This window comes from Leptonychotes weddellii, chromosome 5, assembly GCF_054177405.1.
Source record: "Leptonychotes weddellii isolate Sample4059 chromosome 5, ASM5417740v2, whole genome shotgun sequence".
Taxonomy (NCBI): Eukaryota; Metazoa; Chordata; class Mammalia; order Carnivora; family Phocidae; genus Leptonychotes; species Leptonychotes weddellii.
Window position 1 is genome coordinate 146,981,720 of NC_138373.1, and position 14,656 is coordinate 146,996,375.

The 14,656-nt window shown below is 46.9% G+C and overlaps 2 protein-coding genes across 3 annotated transcripts in view; one reads left to right on the plus strand and one right to left on the minus strand.

Moving 5' to 3' along the window:
* The window catches only part of SYN3 (synapsin III), a 445,565-nt gene that overhangs the window by 225,988 nt on the left and 204,921 nt on the right, over positions 1-14,656 (minus strand). The window lies entirely within an intron of this gene.
* Positions 12,269-14,656, plus strand: part of TIMP3 (TIMP metallopeptidase inhibitor 3) — a 59,191-nt gene continuing 56,803 nt past the window's right edge. The window contains exon 1 of the mRNA XM_081822369.1: positions 12,269-12,685. Coding sequence (XP_081678495.1) covers positions 12,565-12,685 — 121 coding nt within the window. The 5' untranslated portion in view covers positions 12,269-12,564. The remainder of the gene's footprint in view (positions 12,686-14,656) is intronic.

Below are 14,656 nucleotides of genomic sequence, written 5' to 3' on the forward strand. Positions count from 1 at the left end.
AAGTTACTGGTCATATCCCTACTTGACACGCTAAGACTATCATAGGGGCTCCATAGCATATACACTGAGAGCTTCGTTATAAAGCAGAGTTCAGCGTGTGGTGGTTCTGTCTGGGCACCAAGTCAGGGGGCTTTTAGTTTTTAAAATTCCAAAATTACCTCATTAGAAGGTACTCCCAAGGCATGAACCCTAAACAGAATATTCCAGTAATGCTGAGATGTGAAGAATTTCTTAAAAGTTTGTGATGTGATTAGAGAAGCTTCCAAGTTTCCTAATTCTGACTTTCAGTGATCTTTTTCAGTACTTCTGAACTCTCCCCTCACTAATAATTTAATCTAACAGTTTTATGGAGGATCTACTGAGTGTCAGGCATTGGACTAAGTGCTCAAAGGAGAAAACTCAATTCGCCCCTATCATTAGCTCACTTACTAAAGAAGGAAAATGCCACTGAAATGGACAATCCCGAAGTAGTGTAGTGAATATCAAGTCAGAGTTCATCCTTGATGGGTGGCACCCAGCTTGGGTGGAAGGAAAGGCCACTTGTAGGAGATGATGCTTAATAATAATATTGTCTTAATATTAATACTGACAGTGGCCATTCATTGATGGCTGATTCTGTGCCAGGCATTCTGCTAAATCCTTTCCACGTATCATCTTGTTTATTCCTCACAACTCTGTGAGATAGACACTAATGCTGTCGTTATTTTATTAGATGGGAAAATTGAGGCACAGGTAGATTACTTGTCCAAGATCACACAGTTAAGAAATGGCAGCGGTGTGCATGTGAATATTTACCAACCAGCTCTCCAGGACAAAAAGCCTGATTTGTGGCATCTGCCGATTGCTGTGGTACAAATACTCCCATCATGGCCAATTTTAAGTTACCAGCGGGATGTCCCTGGTAGCAAGCAGCCCACCATGACACAAAACTTCCACCACACAGACACAAGAGCTGGACATAGCCTCAAGACCATAGATGAGAGTATAATGTCATGAAATAATTAGGAAGTGATGAGTTTTAAGTATTCATTACCACATTTGTAATATAATTTGATTATAAGTTGATATAATGAAATTTTTAATAATGGCTGTGTTTAGCTACCGACTCGAAAAATTCCAGGAAATCTAACAACCAGGCTCTCATAGCCAGTGTGAGCTGGTTCTCTCACGCCTGTGGGTGCTTCGAAGCCTGCTCTTCAGCCCTCTGGACAAGTAAGAGATAGCCAGGTGAGAGGAGGAAAGGCACTCCAGGGCAAGGAAACAGCAGAACAAAGACCTAAGACATGGATATGAGAACAGAGCAACAATACCATTTAGTGTTTACAAAATGTTTTCAACCATTCATCAGAGTACATAGAGGTGATGAGATGCACAGCATTGGACTCTGAACTTTGAATTCTGGTTCCACCACTTATTAATCTTGTGGTCTTGGCTAAGTTGCTGAACCTCTCTGTGCCTTGGTTTTCCTTTCTGTAAAACGGGCATGATAATAACAGCCCCTACAACATAGAGTTGTGGAAGTTAAATAGATTTATATCTGTCAGATACATAGAACAAGGCCTGGCACATAATAAGTGCTCAGTGTTATTTATTATTTAACCCTTGAAAATACCTCTGTGAATTAGATGTTTGTTTTCCCTTGATAGAGTATAAATAGAGAGAAACTTGGTAGATGGACAAGATGGGGACTTGAACAAGTGTTCTGATTCACCAGCTTCAGGGCTCATCCTGAGGGCTGGAAATCACACTGAACCCACTGAGTATTATTCTCCAGGAGGGCCTGCAGAGGTGCTCCCTGCCCTACTAAGTAAGTGTCTCTTCCGATCGGGGCCACACCTGATTCATGTTCTCACACCCCTTGATCTGGGGGTATGAGGCGTTCTGGGAAAGAAGACCCACTGGCGACAGGCACTGGGTGGCATCTGCCATTTTGTATCCTTGTTACTTTCTGCGTGCTCACCTTCTCCAGGAGAAGGCAGGCTAGCAGGGTGGTTAAGAGCATGGGCTCTTGGGCCAGACTGCTCTGGCTTTGAAGCCCAGCACTGCAGCACCCTGACCATGTCACCTTGAGCAAGTTATACAAGCTCTCCATACCTTTGTTTCCGTCTCTGAAGAAAACAGGGATGGTGAGGATAATTCCATCTACCTCACAGTTTTTGCTATGAATTAATAGACACAAACTGCTTAGGAGAACACATGGCACCCAGTAGGTACTCTGTAAGAATTCAGTATTATTACCATTTTTTTTTGTTTTGTTTTCTTTTCTTCTTCCCTTTATCCCATCCCTTCTTTGGGAATTACTTACATAGTCATAGGGGATATGGGAATATGCTCATCCTTAATCAACACAGATCACTAGATCACAGGCTGCTTGAAGGCAGAGGCCTCATTCACCTCTACACCTGTAGGGTCATGCCCTGGGGCATATAGATTCTCAGCGAGAATTTATCATGTGCCAGGCACTGTGCCAAGTGCCTTACTCACCACACCTCATTGATCCTCATGAAAATCCTATGAGGTATGAATTTTACCACTCTGAGGCTCAGCGAGGTTAAGGAACTTGTTCAAGGTCACGGTGAAAAAGTGAAGGATGGAAGCCCAGTTTTACTGATGTCACAGGCCTTGGTTGTTGACCCCTTTGTCAGTCTCCTTCCAGAATATTCCACTGAGAATTTTTGAGAGATCATAAAGTCCAACTCCCTTGGTTTTACATTTGAAGAAAGGGGGTTCATTGATTTACTTACAGTCACCCAGATATTGTGTGTGGCAGAACTGGAAGAAAAACCTGGTACATTGCCTCAATCTCATTCTTGAAATTTCAAGAGGATATGAAGCCATATTCAATGGCTGTTAAAAATGCACTGAGCAGTATTCTATCAGCTTGCTTCTGGATTCAGGGCCCTTTCTTTGTAATACAAATATAATGTTCCTGTGGCATCCATCCAAATTCTGAGTAAGAAAGGGCACACCTACGCCCCCAGAAATTGCCTGCTCTGTGATTGTTCTTGCCTTCTCTCCACTGCTAACCAGGCAAAACAAAAGATGCTTCTCAACTCATCCCTCTCCAGCCCTCAGTGGAAGGTACTGTGACTCCCTCTGCTTGGTTCCAACAATGATCAAGAGCTCTGAGCCCTCAAAGAGAACCCAGAGGACAAAGAGGAAATCATTAGCACTTCCAATGTCCTGATGACCCTGAGGGTATAGTGATTTTCACGCTCTAGAAATAGCATTGGTTTGGAAAGAGATCCCTGGGTCTGAATCACAGCTCTGCCTCTATCTTGCTTGTAAGAAATTGAAGAGGCAACTTAACTTCTTTGTGCCTCAGTTTCCTGTTTTTTCTTTTACCTTTTGACCCCCTTCCCCCATTTTCCCACCCCCTCACCCAGTATCTATGTCCCATTCCCTGTATCAATGAGCTGGCTTTTTGTTTTGTTTGTTTGTTTTTAAATCTCACTTATAAGAGAGATCATATGGTATGTGTCTTTCTCTGACTTGTTTCACTCAGCACAATACCCTTGGGGTCCATCCATGTTGCTGCAAATGGCAAGATTTCTTTCTTTTTTATGGCTGAATAATATTCCCTTGTGTGTGTGTGTATGTGTGTATAAAACAATTAATTTATCCATTCATCCTTCAGTGGACACTTAGGTTGTTTCCACATCTTGGCTGTTGTAAATAATGTGGCAGTGAACACAGGAGTGCATATATTTTTTTGAGTTATTGTTTTGCCTCAGTTTTCTTAACCAAAAACAGACATAAAATAATACCTATTATCAACGGTTGTGAGGATTGAAGAAAATACTGTATTGGAAATTACTTGTCCCTAGTTGGTACTCAACTAATGTGAGTCCCCTTCCCTTTTTCTTGTTTTAGAAATCTTTTTCAGCTTACCATTCTACAGCTGATGCATATTACATGGCAGGGAAATAATTATTTCACTCAATTAGAGAAGCCTGGATTGATGGGAAGATGATGAAGTACTAAAGGGTCTGATGAATCCTGTGTGACCATATAAAAGCCCACCCCTCTGAGCCTTTTTCTTTTCTTTTTTTTTAATTATGTTCAGTTAGCCACTGTATAGTACATCATTAGTTTTTGATGTAGTGTTCAATGATTCATTAGTTACATATAACACCCAGTGCACATCCCAACACATTCTGGGCCTTTTTCTATATCTGTAAAATGAGAGGGTTGGATTTGGTGACCTACAGTTGTCTCCTAGCTCTTACCATCATATGGGTTCCCAAACACCTTCCCATTCCCTCGTTGGGTGATCGGCGCTGTAATCTCACAGCACATTTGATCCTCCTGTTGTAGTCTGTACCACCCACTCTTGTTTTCATGTCTTTCTCTCCCACGAGACTGGGAACTCCTTGAGGGCAGGTCTGTGCCTTGTTCACTGTTAGATCTCCAGTGTCTAGCATGGAGCAGTGGACACTTACTTAGTGTCTGGGGAATATCTGGAGGAAGCAGGGATGAAAGGAGAGAATCCTGTCCCTTTCCTCCAAAAAGGTGATAATCACACTGTGACAAACAAGCTGTGAGACAAATAGAGAGAGTCGGTGGAGCAATGATAACGAAGAGCCCACCCACAACTTGGAAAGAAGGCTATTTGTCTTCTGAGCTCTGAAGCCATAAATTCACACACCACACATGTGCATGGCCATCTGTGGTAGCAAATTGAGACACAATAAGGGGAGCATTTGAAACCTAGAACCCAAACTAGTTGACCTGAAGGAATCATTGAATGGTGACTATAATCTAAAACACAGAAACCAAATGGATTGTAATATTCCCAGTGCAGAAAAAGTCTGGGTGAAAGAAGGGAAGAGTGGCAAGTTTGGAGCAGAGAAATGGGAAGACCAAAGAGTCCAAAGTTGGCAATGTGTGTCCGGCATTTTCACCTTCCAGCAAGAGGGGCTCTTGAACATTGTCACTCCCATGGCAAAGCCTTCATCTGAGTTCAGTGAGGACAATTCTATAGTATCTCAGCTGAAAAACCCTTCTTACAATGACCTCAATCCCTGTATTCTGACTCCATACACAACAAAGCAAACTTCTGATGAGAAACTAGCCTCACACAAAGTCTTCTGATTCTAAGGAGGAAAATATGGGGGTCACATTGATATGAGTGCCCTAACCTATGTGACAATTAAATATTTCATTGGAAGCAAAGACAATGGAATTGTGGTTGGCTTGCTGGTCTCTTATGAATCATAGTATCCCCTGGAACTGATCAAGTCTGGGAACTGAACCTAGAGGAGTTTCTTGACTTAAGAAGCTAGATTCTAGAACCTCTGTAATGGTGAATTTGTGAAGGTAATACTCTGATCACCTCCCTCTTTTTTTCCCTGCCATTCATCGGTTAATTTATTCTTTCAATATTTGGTAAGTGCCTACAATGTGCAGATTCTGTGCTAGGCTTTCAAGATGCTGTCTAGAGGACAGAAAGACCTATCAACCACTGGGGGCAACAGAGTGTGGGAAGCACTGGGTGGAAATCTGGAGTTTATGGTGTGTGTGGGAAAGGAATGAGGAAAGAGAGGCCAAGGAGGGGAGGTCAGTTCTGTTGAGGAAGAGAGAGGCTCAGGAAAACATCCACGAGGTGGTGACTCTAGCTGAATCCTGAAAGATAAGAGAATCCTTACAGATGAGAAGTAGGGTGGAGGGTGGATTCCAGGCAAAGAGTATAGTGTGAATAAGCCTCAGAGGCAGGAACTTGACAGCTGGAACTTCATGTTGGGTTAGAAGATGGGAATGAGGGCATAGGTTTGGAGAGATAAGCTAGGACAGGGCCAACTGTTGCATAACTACAGGTGTAGCAATCACATTGGATTCTATGGCAATGGCCCCCCAAGGTGGGGCCCTGGGAAGAGCCAGATCACAGAACAGGGCCTCATATGCCTTTCTTTGGAGTTTAAGACTTTGTTCAGAACAGAAAGCCATGGAGGACAAATGAATCATTTTAAGCAAAGGACAGCATGATTTCAGATTTATATCTGAAAAACTTTACATGAGCAGCAGGGCAAAAGTTTCATTTGACAGAGAAAGACTCTGGACAGGGTGACCAGTTATGTGACTATTGAAATTGTCAGGAAAGAATCTACATGGGCCTGAACCAAGGCAGAAATGGTGGTAATGGGGAGAAAAGGGAGGGTAAGAAGAGATGTGTGGAGTGAGAATCTATAGGATTTGGTGAAAGTTGGTGCCCTTGGTGGGGATGGGTAACACCGCATCAGGGGAAAGACAGTGGAGTCTGAGGAGGTGAGGGGACTTCCAGGTGGAATTATCTAAAGGGAAGCTGGCCATAGACTGGAGCTTGGAGAGATAGTGCTGCTTGCAGTGCCATTCCTGTGCACACAGCAGAGCAGTGGCTAGAACCAGGGTAGAGAATTAGCCAGGGAGAGTTGGAGGCTAAAAGGGAAGGGAAGGCAGCCAGGGACAGAATATTGGGAAACATCTACATTTTAGTGACAAGAAGAGTCCAAAGAGTCTGCCAAGAAGACTGAGAAGGTACAGTTGGAGAGGTGGAAATTGAAAACCCAAAGAGAATGGAATCTCAGCAGCCAAGTTTGAAGAAGGATCTGGTCAATGGTGTCAAATGCTCTTTGGACCATCCCCATCACATAGGACAGGTCAGTTTCAGTTCCAGCAGGTTCTGTTGAAGAGAGCTCAAGTGCCTTGCCAGAAACAGAATCTCCAGCCCCATGGATAGGAAATTGGCCATACTGTCCATCCCATTACCTCCCAAGCCACAAGAGCACCCAGCAGAGACACTCACATGTGTCTTCTCTGCAAAGCTGCACGTGCAACCTTCAAAGAAACCACAAAACAGCTACTCATTTTTAAAGGAAAAATACATGAACTCCACCAGCATAAGGAAGACATTAAGACAGGGTCGAGGAAGAGAAGGTCTCTCTCCACTTAATATTACCACTCACAGAAATAGTTGACTGAGCACATAATTGACTGAGCACATAGTCAAAAGTAAATAATTAATTAATTAATTTAAAAAACTTTTTAAAAAGCAAGAGCTGAAATAGTAACTCTGTTTCCCATCTCTCACCACCAGAAAACATAGGGCACAACATGTCTCTACAGCACACATGTGTTTTCTGGCTTAAAAATCCCTGGGAGTAGCTTGGGGGTGGAAGGAAATGTGAAAAGCCCAGGACTCAGGTGAATGCAGCCAGAGACTCTTACTGAGGGGTCTTCAGTCCATGGCAGGACTAGTGGGGAGCTGGGGTGAGAGACACTGTGCAATTTTACTGCCATGAAATTGGCTCCAGATGTAAGTGACAAAAGGTGTTTACTCCCTGCTGGTGCCAGACACACAGAGAACCAGAAGTGCTTACCATCTCAGGTTCATAATTCCCAGGCTGGGCAGCAACCCCACTGAGTCTGGCCAGGGCTCATGGTGATGGGTGGACCAGGGCTGTCTGTTGCTTGGAAAAGGCTATTTTGAATGTAATGATTTTCAGATGAGGACTGTGGGTTTGGGGGAAGGCACTGCGGCTAGGGTCTAGAGGGGAAAGGGAAGGGAAGAAAAGAGGTGTTTCCCTATGAGGCAACAGAACTGACACATGTCTTGTCAGCACCTACTCCTGGTTTAATTTCCAGAGACCAGCTCTGCCCTGAAAGAGTGGAATCACAGCATTGTCTGCTGTGTTCCCAGATCTCCCCGATCCCCCCAAACCCATGATTCACAAGTATGTAGCTTCCTGAGAGCATGTCTCCCCTTCGGTTGATATGGGGCCAGCTTGGGGGTGGAGAAGCTGGGCAGCTGTGGACCCAGACGGGATGCTGACTGACAGCTCTGTGGCCACTGCAGACGGGAGGGGTTAGATTCACCCACTCAAAGTGGGTGACTAGTGTGGAACTGCCTCTCCCGCCTTCTCTCAGTGCAACTGGCCGAGACCGAAGGCTGAGGGAAAGGGTGTTCTCTGGCTTAAAGCGCCCCCTAGCACCTGCCAGAGGGATAGGGCTTTGTGAGCTCTCCAAGGAGCTACTACCTGCCTATCTGAATAGTGGGAAGGGGTTGGTTGGACCAATCAATTCGACTCATTCAACCAATACTTGCTGACTTCTTTGTTACCAACACTGTCTTCAAGGGGCTTCCTCTAACGAGGAAGGGAAACCGACGGATAAACAATCACATTCTTGTCAGCTAAGTGGTATGAAAGAAAGGAGCACAGGGTGCTGTGGGAATACACTGCAAGTGATTGATGAAGACTGGGGAGGGGAATTAGAGAAGGCTTTCTGGAGGAGGCGACATTTAAACTGCAATAGGAGTTCAATGAATTTTGAAAATAAGATATAGAGACAATAAAAGACATATTTCCTGACCTTTTAGTGCTTATGACCCAAGAAGTAAACGGACAGATAAACATTTAAACAGGGCTCTATCAGAAACAAGAGCTTCAGTCTCTCCTAACACTTCACCATCACAATCTTTGTTTTCAAGGAGAGAACAGAGAGAACAAAATAGGAACTCAGTAAGTGTTGATTGAGAGATTGATGGATGTGCTTCAGTCTTGGGCACATTCGATTTGTCTCAAACCTGTTTAAATGGCAAGATCTATCTTCCTTTCCTTGTCCTTGAGAGTTTCCCATGGAATCCTAAGACTTTTTGAGGCAAGGTGGGGGCTTGGAGACCATTAAGTTATAGCTTTCATCCAATAAACACAGAAATTGAGGTCTGGACAGGTGAGATGACTTGCCCACACACACAACTCTTCTTCTGCAGCATTTGGAACCAATCTCAGGTCTTTGCTTTTTTTTTTTTTTCCCCACCCCAGCCTCTCTTTGTCCCCCATAAATAAAGTTTCATGCATTTCTTTGAAGCAATGTGTTTGGAATGTTTTCAAAAACTATGAAATAATAATTTAGAAAGGGAAAAAATAAACACACAGGAGATAAACCTCTGAGGAGAACAGAATGGTATTTGTTCTGATTGGCTCAGAGGTGATTATTATCATGATGGAGAACCTTTTAGCGAGGGCAGGGGGAAGGCAGGACTGTCCATCTGTTACACACTGAACAAAGAGACTCTGAAACAAACTCATCTGCAGATCTGACATGCAAATTCAGGAGCACGAGTGGCTGGAGTTTCCATGACTAGGGTGCAAGCATTAGGTCATGAGCTGCGGCTGGGGGGACTGAGGTCCACGAGTGCGTAGGAGAGAGCCAGGTAAGGAATCAGGCAGCTGCAAAGCAATCCTGGCTCAGCCACAAGCTGACGGTGAGAGGTAATTTTCTCACCTGTCTGAACCTTATCTTTCCCACCTATAAAATTAGGATGAGTAGTCCCTGAGGTCCTTTTAGAGGACCTCTAAATGTCTATGAGAAACTTCTCATAGATTCCAGCATCCTGTAACTTGATATAAAGGGGGTGGACATGAACTCACCTTCCCTAGAAAAGTTCCAGGAAAGGGGACATCAGGGCAGCCTGGGAGGTTTGAGGATAGCCCAGAGAGATTTTCAAACTTTGCAGTTCTTGAGATTTACAAATCTATCCTTGTTCTTAGCTGTCAGGAGAAGGTAGGAGAGCTGGTATAGTCATTCTTACCATTAGTCGCAGGTCCGCTCCAACTAGCTTATAAAATCGTCTTGAAAAAGTAATTCTTACATATTATTAAGTCTAAGGACACCATGACATCCAGATGGATGCCTGTGAGGTCTGCTTGCTGGAGGGGCTGACCTTGGCAGTGGGGTCCTCTCCTTCACAAGGATTCATGGAGCTTATTCTTTCTCTTCCTCAGGGTGAGGACCGGGCTGAATTCTCAGGGGCACAGGGGAGTCCCCTAGAGTTAGATATTAGGGAGAACTTCCCAACTGAAAGGGAAGCTAAACTCCAAAGATGCTTCATGGACCAGCTTAGGATGGGGAGCGAGAGGAAATAAACCAAAAGGCAATTTCATTACCTTTCAGTTGGAAAAACAATCAAATTACTCTTGGTGCTTACAAAATTAAGTAGTTGCCATAATCAAATGCTTCAGATGCTTTCTATAAGGAACCTGCTGCTTGAGGTTCAGCAAAAGTTACCTGACTGATACTCCTGTTCTAGGCAAGCCTTCCCTTGGAGAAAATACTGGCATTTTGGACAAAAGGATAGAGTGAAAAGAAAAAAAGAGAAGAGAGGGCCTTTATCACATAAGATGCTTATCCAAAGTGGACTTGGTCTGGAAAGGCTTATAAAACCTTCCACATGACTGGCACCATGCAAGGATAAGCAAAACTCTCAAATCCCACCAAGTATGCCCTCATTCAACCTGGATCCTTGAAGTGGCCTCTGGAGTGTCCATTGTTCCAGACTCTATGGGCTGCTGGCCATACCCACACCCAAGTCTCCTGGGACCCTATTTTGTATTCAGAGGGCTAAAAAAGCGGGGTAGCCACATATCTCAGGTCTCAAAGTACTTCTAGTATGATACAATTATATTCCATGAAACAGTGAGCTAAGTGCTGAAGTAAACATTGAAGAGGGAAAGATCTATCTGGGCCAGGCTATAGTTAGAGTTAAGGTAGAAAGGGGCTGAAAAGTTGGGAAGGGGATAGGGCAGAAAAATGTGGAAACTTGATTCCTTCCTTATAGCTACAATTCTTAAGGGGGGGGGTGGCAAAGGAGTTTAAAAAATGTTCTCGGAAATACCATTTTCAATGAAATTTTCTCTTCTGCCATCCCAGTGTCACTTCTCTGAGGTGTAAATAGAGTTTCTGAGAAAAAGTTGAACTTGGATTTCTGAGGAGTATTTTGTTCCAAACTCTCTGCATTTCTATAGCCAAAACATTCAAGTCTCTTTCTAAACAGACTGAGTTAGGAGAGAAAGGGAGAGAGACACAAGAATAGAAAGACAGAGGACTCCAGCTGCAAAAGGGCATCTGCACGGTGACAGCTAATTACTGCTGAAGTCCAGGGAAATAAAATCTTTCTTCCGGTGCAAATGAGTGAATGGAGTTCCTGGCTGCTTGCCAAGTCATGTCACCTTTCTGTGCCAGTTTCCTCATCTGGAAAGTGTGAATAGTACTTTGTGTTTTTCCTATCGAAAAATTTTTTTGTGAGATATAATGAGGTGTGGCATGGAAACTATAAGGCAGAATCAAGATGTTACTTAATAATAAGGAAAGTCATAGTATTAGTTATTAGCAATTATCCATTATGGCTAGTGGTCTAAGATCCTGGATAGTTCTCCAGAATCTGGTGTAAGTTACCCCAGTTTTGGATCAATTCACCCCCAAATTCTTTGCTGAAGGATGGAGACTTGTCTGGCCTTGGTGGGGTTACCATTTCCTCCTGCCCTTTCTACTCAGTTTTTCAAATAAGCTCAGGGCCTTTGCACTTGCTGTTCTCCCTGACTGGTGTTCTCTCCTCCCAGATTTCCTCCTGCTCCTTCTCCTTGCTCACCTTTCAGCTAGAATGTCACCTCCTTAGAGAGACCTACTCTCACTACCCCACAGAAAGCAGTGACTGCCCCCCGCCCCAGTGATTTCTAACCCATTACTAAGTTTTGTTTCTTCATGGTACTATCACCACAGAAAATTACCCAGTGTATTGGTGAATTCACCAATGAATGCACACTGCCTGCAACTTTCATGGAAGCAAGGACTTTGTTTTGCTCATTCCAACATCCAAAACAGTGTTTGTTGAATGACTTCACAGTTTACTCTGGGTGAGCGCCGGGAAACAACAGTCCATCCCAGCCTGCTCCAAAGGGCAGATGGTGTCCTCACATCCAGGAAAGTCGGGGGTGGGTGTGTAGGTTGTCAGTTGGTCCTTTCCCCTCTGACCCGGCTCTTTCCAGAGAAGGTGGAGAGTTAGCCTTTTCCCCTAGCCTTTCCACCAGGCGCAGTCAGGGTCTCCAGGACCTAGCCTTTGCACCAGGCCTGTGACCCGAGGACGGGCTGGTGCTGTGGCGGGAGGCAGTTGATTCTGGTTTGGGTCAGAAGTTATCAGAGAGAAGGGTGGGTGTGTAGTCAGGGTACTGGCGAGGTGGGGCACGGGAGCACCGCTCCGGGGGCCACTCGGCAAGCGTAGGTCCCAGGCGCGTTCCGGTTCACCCACTCCGGTGCCCACAGCCGCATTATTCCCTATAAGGATCTGAACGGTCCGGGCCGGCCCCGCCCCGTCGGCCCGCGCCCCCGGCCCCGCCCCTTTCGGAGGGCCGATGAGGTAATGCGGCTCTGCCATTGGTCGCAGGGGGCGGGCCCCGAGTGCCCGAGAGGGGGGTGGCCGGGGGACCCGCACTATATCACTCGGCAGCCCGGCAGCGCGCAGAGCGGGCAGCGGGCGGGCGTTCAGACGGCTTCTCCTCCTTCGGCTCCTCCTGCTCCGCCCCAGCTCCCACTCCTTCGCCCGGAGAGACCGGCGGCGCGCAGAGTCGTGCGCCCGTGCGGAGGCAACCTCGCTGCGCCCCATCCCGTCCCGCTGGGCACTCCCAGGGCAGCGCGCCCGAGGCCAAAGTTGCCCCGCACGGCCGGGCAGGCGAGCTCGGGCTGCAGCGGCCCCTCCAGCGGCGCACGACAACTTTGGAGAGGCGAGCAGCAGCCTCAGCGGCGGCAGCGACAATGACTCCCTGGCTCGGGCTAGTCGTGCTCCTGGGCAGCTGGAGCCTGGGGGACTGGGGCGCCGAGGCGTGCACATGCTCGCCCAGCCACCCCCAGGACGCCTTCTGCAACTCTGACATAGGTAAGCGCTCCGGGTGACCCCGTCAGAGCCCTCGCGGTGCCCGCTCTCGCGCTGCAGCCCGGCCTGGGGCGCAGCTCCGGGTGGCATGGCGAGCCCCGAGCCTTTTCTCTGCCTGAGCTTGGGGTGGGGTGGCGAAACTCAGTTTCTCCGGTCGGAGGATCTGGCATAGCTGAAGGGGCAGATGCCCTGCAGAGAAAATCCACAGTGGCTGAGTGAACCCCTTGCAACCTTTGCTCTCCTTTTAGGGCCTGAGGTCCCTATTGGTCCTTTTGACATCTGGAAAATTTCCCTTTTCACTATCACCAGAGGAAGGGCTGGGGGAGAAAAGGGTGGGAGAGGGTTCCCAAAACTTGGAATGCCAACCAACTAAAGTACTGGGATGTTCAGTAGTTTTTTAAAAAGTTGCCATCCATGTGCACAAAAGTTGCAGGAGAATCTTGAAGTTTTCTGAGTTTGCATTTTAGCCTGCACCCATGAAGTTCATTCTTTTCGTTGAGACCCAACCCAGCCTCCCACTTTCCAGGCAAGGGCTAAGCGAGCTTCTTGGACTGCCAAGTGTGAGTGCATGTAAGGGGGAAAATGAGAAGAAAGCTGTGGGGTTGACCGTCTCCTGGAGGAACCGTATTTGAGAGTGTTGATAGCAAGCAGGAGCGGCGTGTGTGAGGGATCACTTAGCACATAGCTGTGAGAATTCACAGGAAGGCTATTTTTCTTCCTTGAATGTGTGTGGGGAGGGGGAGAATGAGAAATGGAAAACAGATTTGTCACCAAAAGAACAAAGATGCCAAGGGTCACATCATGGTGACAATTCCAAACTGGACTTAGTGTCTTGATTAGAGACACAGCAAGAGGTAGAACCAGTTTTTATCCAGGGCCTTGCAAGTGTCCTGGGAGAACTTGTTTGGGAGTGTTTGGGACATTGGTGTTTGGATGGCCAGAGGTGGAGTAGCAGCTCGAAAACATCTCTCCTCCTCTTTCCAGCTCATAAAGCATGCAAGTCCAGTGGCCCCTGCTCTGTGTGTGTGTGTGTGTGTGTGTGTGTGTGCGCGCGTGTACTGGGGCTGGGGTGGGGTGGGGCACGGTCTAGCTGCCCTCCGCCTGTGTCGATTCAGAGGTGAAGAATGGAGCGTGTGTGTTTTAAGTCATAAAGAAGAAGGAAAATTTTCCACTGGGTCCTGGGTGAGGGCCTCCACAAGTGTGCTGCAGGGGAGGAGGGGGGAGGAGACAGGAGCCTGGCAGGGGAGGCAGCTGAAGTTGGGAGGGGCGCTGCTGGTGGGCCCTGCTGAGCCTAGGAGAAGTCAGGGAGGTGGCTTTGGTGACCAGAAGGTCAGTCCAGTTGGCAGGCGTGGGTGTTTATGTGACCCGGGGTCACCCTTGTTGGAGGATTCCTGGGGCCCATGCTGTGCACCCTTCCCTTTCCCCGGGGGAATCTGGCTGGCCCCTCGGTTTGTGGATTGCCTGGAGGATTCTTTTGGGCTGCCTGAGGCCCGGAAGGTTTTCTTCCTTCTCCTCTGACTGCTCCCACCCCAATTCCACTTGGCCTGTCCCTCCTCACCCCCCTGGTGACACTGCCACCTGAGTAGTGCTGGGAGCTGCTGCTGCTGGGCTTTTGCTCAGTGAGGAGGCCAGGAAGCTGACAGGTGGAGTCAGGGCACCCTCTTCTGCCGGACAGTGGCTTGGGTGTGTTCGCTTGGATTTTTTGGTGTGTGGGGAGATGGAGACCTCATGACTCCCCCTTGCCCTTGGCTTTTGGGTTTTCACCCTGGAAGTTCACCAGAGAACAGTGGAAACAGCAGTAAGGAGACCCTGCTTTTAATGGTTGCACTGACTGACTCTTCGGTTTCCTGCCTTGGATCTGGGCTGATGCAGAGAGTTTCTTGCAATTTCTCCGGATTGATTCAACAAATCCCCGCCCTCGATAAACTGCCCAGAGAAAAGCTAAGTTACTAGGAAGTACCCGAAGACCAGAAC